General features: G+C 37.3%; 1 protein-coding gene across 1 annotated transcript in view; it reads right to left on the bottom strand.

Annotated features, from left to right (window-relative positions):
* Positions 1-10,322, bottom strand: part of LOC106876510 (vacuolar protein sorting-associated protein 11 homolog) — a 65,428-nt gene that overhangs the window by 38,760 nt on the left and 16,346 nt on the right. The window contains exons 5-12 of the mRNA XM_052975947.1: positions 9,616-9,681; positions 9,193-9,290; positions 7,561-7,702; positions 5,334-5,423; positions 4,201-4,328; positions 2,851-2,992; positions 1,423-1,502; positions 635-788 (exon numbers count right to left, since the gene is read on the bottom strand). Of these exons, the coding sequence (XP_052831907.1) occupies positions 635-788; positions 1,423-1,502; positions 2,851-2,992; positions 4,201-4,328; positions 5,334-5,423; positions 7,561-7,702; positions 9,193-9,290; positions 9,616-9,681 (900 nt within the window). The remainder of the gene's footprint in view (positions 1-634; positions 789-1,422; positions 1,503-2,850; positions 2,993-4,200; positions 4,329-5,333; positions 5,424-7,560; positions 7,703-9,192; positions 9,291-9,615; positions 9,682-10,322) is intronic.

Below are 10,322 nucleotides of genomic sequence, written 5' to 3'. Positions count from 1 at the left end.
TAACCTCCACCCCATAACAATATGTTCATCATGCCAGTGTCGTCCTTTGATAATTCCAGTCTCAATGTGGTGCTTATAATTTGCATAAAGAAATCTTTCCAGATAACGCTGTACAACAAATATTTTTTTTTGTGTGTGTCTTTGGTTAGTAAGTGTTTTTTCCTATTTGTTTCTGTCTAGAAATCAAAGGAAATGACTACTATCCCCTTCAAACTTTGCTTTTGTCACCTGGACATCAATGTTTTGAAACTGACCTATATTATCCATAACATTTCAGACAGATTCAGTGCCGAGTTGCTGAAGCAGAAATATCATTATAGCAAATATTCTGCTCAATACTACAGATTTGCTTGTCATTTGCTTGACCTTAACCGCCTGAGCATGTCTCTTCGTGGCTTTCATTATGTGTATCTTTGATCATGAACAGAAGTAGTGGGGGAACGTCATAGCCATGTGTTGAGAGGGATTCTTTAGCATTGGAATAAATGTAACAGAAGTAAAGTTTGAAGGAAATATTAGCCAGTTTTCATACTTTCTAGGGGTAAGCAAATACAAAATAACAATTGCTACCAACAACAAAAACCGTGTTACACAGTATAATTCATTCATAACATAATAGTGGAAAGCCACAAACCTTTCTTATTACATATGAAGCTTCCAGTTTACCAATAGTTTTAATATATTGCTCAATAGCTCCATCGTGGTCTCCTTTACTGTATAAATGATCTCCATACTGTGTGAAGATATCTATCAATCCACCTTGGTCATAATGTTGGCTTTTTGCTAGACTGCAGAAGATTGAAAAAAAAAAAGTTTAGAAATATAATCAAATATATGTAATTTTGTTAGAACTGGAATTCCAGTCAGACACTATCACAACTCTAATTTCATCTAATGAGAATGTTTCTATTTGAAATTTAAAAGTAAGAAATTTTAAAAAAAAAAAAAGGTGGGGGTGTAAACAGAAAATTTAGAGCAGTGGAATTATGAATTTAATGTGTTTCTGAAGGCTATTCATCACCTGAAATATTCATAAACCAAAACTGTTTTTCCCACAGGAAGGCATAGCAAATTTGAGAGGGATGTGCAGTGAGCTAAAGCTAGCCAGCAACTGAAGCTCTCCTGCTGATACACCTAGCTTGTCGCCAACCATTCTTGTTGGGCTGTGTTTGTTACCCCAAGACATTTTCATCATCATCATTTAACATCCGTTTTTCATGCTGGCATAGGCTGGATGGTTTGACTGGAGCTGGTAAGGCCAGAGGCTGCACCAGGCTCCATTATCTGTTCTGGTATGGTTTCTATGGCTGGATGCCCTTCCTAGTGCATGCACACACACACATACACACACACAGCTATGTCATGCTAATAATAAAAACAAGAAAATATAAATTTTACAAAAGAAAGCAAAATCCTACTTACTTGATAGCTATATTGTAAAGGTTCTTACGAAATAAAATATCTAATTTAGTTTGTGTATCTTTCTCAATCAGTTGATAAAACTGTAAATAAATAGAACAATTAAATTAAATATAACGATCTGAAAATATCAGATAATTTGGCATTCATTTAAACCAATGATTCTCATCTGAGCTCTTCTTGGCCCTGGGGGGGGGGGATTTTGCCATCAAAATTTACATACAATAAATTGGCTATACACAAAATAATTTAACAATTATTTTATACAATTCCTTATAATATTTAATTATAAGATATATAATATGATTTCTTAAACATCAAATGGTTATTAGGGTCCATCTGAGTGAAACAGGAATCAAATTAGGGTCCATAGGTAAAGAAAATGGTTGAAGACGTCTGATTTAATCCTTTAGCATTCAGATTATTCTATCAATTGTTGGCGCTTCGTCGCTTACGACGACGAGCGTTCCAGTTGATCCGATCAATGGAACAGCCTGCTCATGAAATTAACGTGCAAGTGGCTGAGCACTCCACAGACACGTGTACCTTTGACGTAGTTCTCAGGGATATTCAGCGTGACACAGTGTGACGTGACAAGGCTGACCTTTTGAATTACAGGCACAACAGAAACAGGAAGTAAGAGTGAGAGAAAGTTGTGGTGAAAGAGTACAGCAGGGTTCGCCACCATCCCCTGCTGGAGCCACGTGGAGCTTTGGGTGTTTTCACTCAATAAACACTCACAACGCCCGGTCTGGGAATCGAAACCGCGATCCTATGACCGCGAGTCCACTGCCTTAACCACTGGGCCATTGCGCCTCCTATTCTATCAAATGTATTGCTTATATATACCAAATGCATTGCTCATTGACATTGTTTTGAATTAATCATATAGTGTCTATTACAGATTTCAGATTTTGATGAAGTAACTTGATTTTTAGAATGAAACTGTAGGGTAGATGTGAAGGGCTAAATCTGGCCAGTTTGAACATGAAATAGGCGGAATATTTTGGCCCGATATGGCCAGTTTAAATGCTAAAGGGTTAAATCATCATCATCATCATCACCATCCTTTAATGTCTGACTTCTGTGCTTGTATGGACTGGACAATTTGATAGTCCAATCACAGGTCCGATGATTGCATCATGCTCCAATTCTTTGGAATGATTTCTATGAATGGCCTCCAAATGCCAACCACTTTCAGAGTGTACTGGGAGCTATTTTCATGGTGCCAGCACAATGAAGTCACCATTCAACTAGCAAGACTAAGCATATCTTGATACAAGCTACTTTCTGAGAAAATCCTGTCTGACCACCATACTAACATGCAAAGTAGGTAGAAAAAACGATGAGAATGAAAAAAAAGGAGAAAAAGAATATTAGGACAAAATTGTAGACATATTTCAATATGGTATATTTTGATATTCTACTCACCCTTTTGTCCCCAGCTAAAATGAATATTGAACCCCATTCATAGACAATATCAATAATTTCAGGGAAAGGTCCAACGAAAGCTATGAATTTATTTTGGATGTCATAAATGGTTACAATATTCATCTCAAGACCATCGTTACTCCTGAAATGAAAAGAGGAATATAAATGTAATAATAATAATAATTTGTAGAGTTCATTCAATTAAAACATATCCTTTTACTGTAAAACGTATGTAGGTGACTAGGGAAGTAGATTGTTTAGAAGCTCAATTTGAAAACAAACTCAGTGAGCCAGGCAGCATTGCTTGAAGTCAATTGCAGTCTTAATGTAGACCCTGGCCTGAAAAATTACTGTGGACTCCCAATTTACTATATTGCATCTGCGGACCCTGCAAAAATCATAAATGGACCCTGGTTGAGAACCCCTGATCAAGATGTATGATATATATCATAATTTACATCCATGATATATGTGTGTGTGTGTGTGTGTGTGTGTGTGTGTGCACGCATGCGCATGAGGGTTGGCAACAGGAAAGGCATCTGACTGTAGAAAATCTGCATCGACAAATTCTGTCTACCCACACAAGCATGGGAAAAGTGGATGTGAAATGATGATGGTGATGATGACGCTTACCACCCAGATGGTTTGGGTTCAGTCCAGCATTGTGGTATCTTGGGCAAATGCCCCAGATTGACTGAAGCCTTGTGAGTGGATTTGGTAGCTGGAAACTGAAAGAAAGTAGTCTACCATATCTGTATCCATATTTCTCTGAATACACGGATGTGAGTGTCTGTCTGTGTGTGTTGAGAGGCATTTATTTGGTATTCATTTCTTCTCTCTTTCTTTGGCATACATTGACAAGATCTCAAAAACCTGATGGAGATTCTCAGGCAATAATGAGAATGTGTAAGGTGAAGAAAGTCAGTCAATGTGTCAAACACATCCTGGACAACGCGAATAGTAAAGACAGATGAAGGACTAGCAGGGAAGAATTCAGTGTTGCTTTGAAGATTAAAAACTTCGCAGAAGAAATAACATAAGGTTGGGATTGAGATGTGTAGAAGGTTGTTGTGTTGCATGCCAGTCTAAATCCCCTTAACCCTTGGATTAGATGATAGCCAACCACAGATAAACTATCCAGAAATCTTAGTAGCTATTTCCTTTTAGCTAAAGGAACTAAGGGGCAATAAAATTAACTGTCCTACACTAAGCCAGAAACTTACATTCCTGGATGTTAAATTGAAGGCAAATTAATACATTATCCATTGGGCCATTTAACTTTTGTAAATAAAGAACAACAATAGAGAGAAAAAATACCAACAAAATTATTAGAGAGGAAAGTTCACTTACATTGGTGGCAAAGAACGTTTCTCACGTCGAACTGTGATTAAATATCCTCGGAACCAAACAAGCATCAGTTTTTCTCCTTCCAGTGCAAGACAAGGACCTCGGCCATCAGGTTGATAGAAATACACAACCTACAAATAATGCATATATATGTATGAAAAAGAATTCGTGGCTGTGTGGTAAGAAGCTGGCTTCCCAACCACATGGTTCTGGGTTCACTCTCACTGTGTGGTACCTTGGGCATGTGTCTTCTAAAATAGCCTTGGGCTGACCAAAGCCTTGTGAGTGGATTCGGTAGCTGGAAACTGAAAGAAGCAGTTTGTAGAAGGTATAAAAAACAACTTTCAGGAACAATAGTGGTTTATTGACGTAGAAGGTTGTAAGGGGAGTTGATTCCACACGGAAAATCGTGGGGTGTGTTTTTTCTGGTAAAAAGCATGGGAGTGTACTTGTAAAAATTTACCTAGTTAGGTACACTCTAGAGGCCCCAATATCGATTTTTAAAAAATCTAAGTAGCCTATATTTGGGACTGGGATATGAAGCAGCTGTGTATAAAATTCTAAAGAAATTGGATGAAAGATGTAGAAATTATTGAAGTACATTAAATTTTTGTACACACACAGAGAAATCTTCAATTTTATATATATAAGATATGTGTGTGTGTGTGTGTGTGAGTGTATGTCTTTGTGTTTGGTCCCCACCACTGCTTGACAACCAGTGTTGGTGTGTTTATGTCCCTGTAACTTAGTTCGGCAGAAGAGACCAATAGAATAAGTATCAGGCTTAAAAAATAATAAGTACTGGGGTTGATTCATTTGACTAAAAATTCAAGGCGGTGCTCCAGCATGACCGCAGTCAAATGACTGAAACAAATAAACAAATATACATTGTAGTTTAGTCAGCCAGTGGTTGGTGCACATGATATTCATAGACCCTCAGATAAAAGTAAGTAGCCTAAAAATTAATTATTTATTCATTCACACACATGGCATCAAAATGATGGTATCCAATAGGCAACTGATGAGAGAAGCTCCCCGGTTTTGTTAAATATATTACTGTGTCTCTGCACAAACATACAATCTACACATAAGCACAAAAACACAAAGGAAACTATAAAAAAAAAAAAAAACCGTACATCGGATCTTCCAAGCACAAGCTGATTGTCCTGTGTCACACCACTCATAACAGAACACCGAGCTTTACAGCCAAATTGGTCAAGAATTATCTAGAAAGAAAAAGAAACAATTATACAACACATATGTATATATAATTATTTAGTGGACACAATATATGTTTTTATGTGCTACTATTAGTTTCATGTGATGAGAACATGCCTAGCTGTTTTTTTAACATGTTTGGTGTCCTAGCACAATCATCAGGCACTGCCCCCATGGCATAATGAACTAAAAATGAGATGACAGAAAAAGTGAGAAAAGGCAAGATGGAAATGTGTGTGTGTGTATATATATAAAAGGTGGAAGGTTGAAAAACCAGAAAATGAAATCATATGTATGTGTGTGTGTGTGTGTGTATCAAGGGTTGAACAGACAGAACACAAGGAGAAAAAGTTAGACAAAAGCAGAGCAAATGGGAAACTAGACAAAGACTTAATGGACAGGGAAATATAGACAAAGACATGATACACGGAATATTCGCAGCTGAGTTTTCTTTGTCAGTCAACGACCCAAAATATCATAGTGGTTTCATATCATTATCATTGAGACCACTCAATCTTGGAGGTGCCAGTGTAGAAACAAACAAAATATATAAATACAACAGAGAGTAGTATAAAACATGGATTCAGAGAATCATATGGCTATAATAATAAGCTCCTCTTATGGAACTGGTTATCAGTTCACATAGTAATTACAAAGTAGTGTAATGTAAAGTGTTCATGTAACTGAAAATCTAGAAAATCTGAGTGATAAAATTATTCCGTGAGGAGTATATAAAAACCTAGTCAGGAGGTGAATATATCTAACCATACAACTTCTATAGGGTTACAGCTGTTTCACAACCTTGTTCACATAATATTAATTTGAGTAAACAGGAAATCATGTGTAATATGTATGCTCAGCATCACACAATACAATTGTATATTCACAAATTAATGCAAATAAAAAAGGCTTGCTCATCAGATCACCAGAACACCACAGTTACACCAACTCTAAACATACACACAAAATTCACTCTTTATATATATAATGTATGGAAAGCAGGAAATGGACAAAATTACATTGATTTGGTTAGTAAAAGGTCAACATCACAGTAAAGATATGTGTTGCCATTGCTCTTTTCTACTCTAGGTACAAGGCTTGAAATTTTTGGGGAGGAGGCCAGTCGATTAGATCGACCCCCAGTATGTAACTGGCACTTAATTTATCAACCCCAAAAGGATGAAAGGCAAAGACGACCTGGACAGAATTTGAACTCAGAATGTAAAGACAGATGAAATACCATTAAGCATTTCTCCCGGCGTGCTAATGTTTCTTATTTCTTTATTGCCCACAAGGGGCTAAACATAGAGGAGACAAACAAGGGCAGACAAACGGATTAAGTCGATTATATCGACCCCAGTGCGTAACTGATACTTATTTAATCGACCCCGAAAGGATGAATGGCAAAGTCGACCTTGGTGGAATTTGAACTCAGAACGTAGTGGCAGACGAAATACTGCTAAGCATTTTGCCCACTGCCTTATGTGCTGCCATTGTTACAGAAAAAATTTTCTACACATAAACACCTTGATATTGATTAAGTACTATATAATAAATTAAAGAATTCACCATTTTGATTTAAATGAGGTAACTAGATAAAAATAAAATAACAAAAATGTATAAAAAATATAAGAAAACAATATAGCAAATTTTTTTACCAAATTAATTACAGAGATAGGCACAGACATGGCTGGGCATTAAGAAGTTTGCTTCCCAGTCACATGGTTCTGGGTTCAGTCCCACTGTGTGACATCTTGGGGAAGTGTCTTTTACTATAGCCTTGAGCTGACCAAAGGCTTATGAGTGGATTTGGTAGATGGAAACTGAAAGATGTCCACTGTGTGTGTGTGTGTGTATATATATATATATATACATGTCTGCATATGTGTTTGCCCCCATCATTGCTTGACAAGACAGGGATCTCTCGACTGAGAGAGGGATGTAGAGGATGTGCCTGTAGATATGGATGACTTTTACCTAGCCTGATGTGTCTTCTCAAGCACATATTGGTTAACATATTGGTCAATATAATCTGAGGCACATAAAACTTAAAAAAAAACAAGATGGTCATGGTTGGAATACTTTCCATAATAGGTTCACTCAAACAGAGCAGACCTGGGATTAAACAACAACAACAGAACTTACCCTCTGATCCTTACTGGTGATGCTTATGGATACGACACTGGTTTCAGTGACCACAAACAAAATTATGTTCTTTCCTGATATACGAAAACCTAGTCCTGTGATTGGTCGTTGGTTTTCATAAACAACACGAAACTTGCTGTGCCTGAAAATGTCAAAGGAAACGAGTGACTTAACAACACGTAATGGCCTGAATTTATGAGGATGAAGTCAGTCATTTATATCAGTCCCAGTACTTGACTGGTATTTTTATTTTATCAAGCTTGAAAAGATGACAGGCAAAGTTGATTTAAGTGAGATTTGAACCCATCATCATCATCACCATCGTCGTTTGACGTCCGGTTTCCATGCTAGCATGGGTTGGACGATTTGACTGAGGACTGGTGAAACCGGATGGCAACACCAGGCTCCAATCTGATTTGGCAGAGTTTCTACAGCTGGATGCCCCTTCCTAACGCCAACCACTCAGAGAGTGTAGTGGGTGCTTTTACGTGCCACCGGCACGAAGGCCAGTCAGGCGGTACTGGCAACGGTCACGCTCGAAATAGTGTATTTTATGTGCCACCCGCACAAGAGCCAGTCCAGGGGCACTGGCAAGGATCTCGCTCAAAAATCCTTACACATGCTACGGGCACAAGTGCCAGAAAGGCGACGCTGGGCACAGGTGCCAAGAAATACCAAATAATAATTATTAACATAGACACAAGGATAGAAGCTTGAGGGAAGAAGTTAATTGATTAAATCAATTCCAGTACTTGACTGGCACTTTATTTTATTGATCCTAGAGGAATGAAAGACAAAGCTCCACCATGGCCGGATTCAAACTCAAAAATGAGTTTGTGGCACAAGGCCAGCAATTTTAAGGGGAGGGGGATTAGTTGATTTCAACTGCCCTTCTCTGATTTACAAACTTATATTTATAGGGGTCCAATCCACTCTTGCCATCTTTACCACTGTCACCTATCTTTTAATACACTCACTTGTGGACAGCACCTCCCTCTACATTCACACCATCATTGTTTAACATCTGGCTTCCATGCTGGCATGGGTTGGAAGGTTTGACAGGAGCCAGCCAGATAGACGACTATACCAGGCTACTGTGTGTGTTATTTCTTTACTACCCACAAGGGGCTACACACAGGGGACAATCAAGGACAGACAAACGGATTAAGTCAATTATATCGACCCCAGTGCGTAACTGGTACTTATTTAATCAACCCCGAAAGGACGAAAGGCAAAGTCGACCATGGCGGAATTTAAACCCAGAACATAGCAGCAAACAAAATAACGATAAGCATTTCGCCCGGCGTGCTAACGTTTCTGCCAGCTCAGGCTACTGTGTGTGTTTCAGCATGGTTTTTATGGCTGAATGCCCTTCTTAACACTAACAACCTCGCAAAATGGACTGGGTGCTTTTTATGTGGCATCAGCACAGGTGAGAACTTGAAAAAGTTGATGTGGGTACTGCTGGCAGAAAGACCTTAACCCTTTCAACTTTATCAGGTTGAAAGGTCTAAGGACAGAGACTTTTCTCTATTACAATACATATATAATACTAACTATACATAACCATAAAAGAAACAAACAATAGTTAGTGACTCTACAATTAATAATTCTAGAACTTTTTTTACAAACCGATCACGTGTGACATCTCCTTTATAAAGAACCACACTGCCACATTCAAATCCAATGGCCATCCAGTTGAGGTTTTCATGGACTGTCAAACAGGTTACCTGAAATTCATAAAATCTATAAGTTAACCAATTTTTAATAGATATTGAGAAAGTATATACTTAGGAAATACATGCTACATGATTCAATAATAGAGCAGATGCGTGCATAAACTCATGTACACATGACAGGCTTCTATACAATTTCAATTTTCAGCTACCAAATTCACTCACACGGCCTATGTAAATCTGAGGTTATAGTTAAGACATTTGTCCAATAATAATAATAATAATAAAAGAAAAAGCATTATATTATAATTGTTTTTCAAAATAACATTAAAAAATTCTAAATAAAAGGAACATCAGAAATTATAACAAAGTGACTTACATGTGAAGGTTTATTTCCAGGAATAGCTCGAGCAATTCTTGTACATAATGGAATACCTCGATCCATCTAAAGAAAGACAAAAATGTTTATTGAGTTAAATTAAAAAATGATTTTTTTTTATTACTTATTCAGAAGAGGACAGGGAAGTGTTCTTGATCTTTTTGGAGCACCTTCATGACAAAGTGGGTGAGAAAATGGCAAAAGAAACTATGACATATGGGTTGTCCTAGACCAGTGCCCTACAACTGCTGTGCTGCAGTGTAACCTGAATATAATTTTTTCCCCTATACAATTAGCTATATCTTTAGTTCAGGTGTGCAGCCAAATTTTGAAAAGAATATAAATGTACCACAAGTGAAAGAAGGTTGCAGAACACTGTTCTAGACTAAACATTTGGCAGTGCTTACTTACTGCCAGGTGTCAGTAGAATCACTTTCTACTTTCACTCATAAATAAAGAAAGCTATTTATTTTGTAGTCATTTCTTGACTCAAATTTTTTTCTTTTAGTCACTGGAAAGCAATTATAACATGATACACACACACACACACACACACACACACAACTTTTCAGACATTATACCCCAGATGAAATTCTGTATATCACCATACTTTATTTTTTCAAAACTGAAAGACTGCTGCAATAAGTGTGAATCTGAGAGGGGAATATGTTGAATAAAATCATAATTAACTGATCCTCGTATATTTT

Source organism: Octopus bimaculoides, chromosome 23 (assembly GCF_001194135.2).
Source record: "Octopus bimaculoides isolate UCB-OBI-ISO-001 chromosome 23, ASM119413v2, whole genome shotgun sequence".
NCBI classification, from domain to species: Eukaryota; Metazoa; Mollusca; class Cephalopoda; order Octopoda; family Octopodidae; genus Octopus; species Octopus bimaculoides.
The sequence above is the reverse complement of the archived record's forward strand: the minus strand, read 5'-3'. Positions and strand labels throughout refer to the sequence as shown.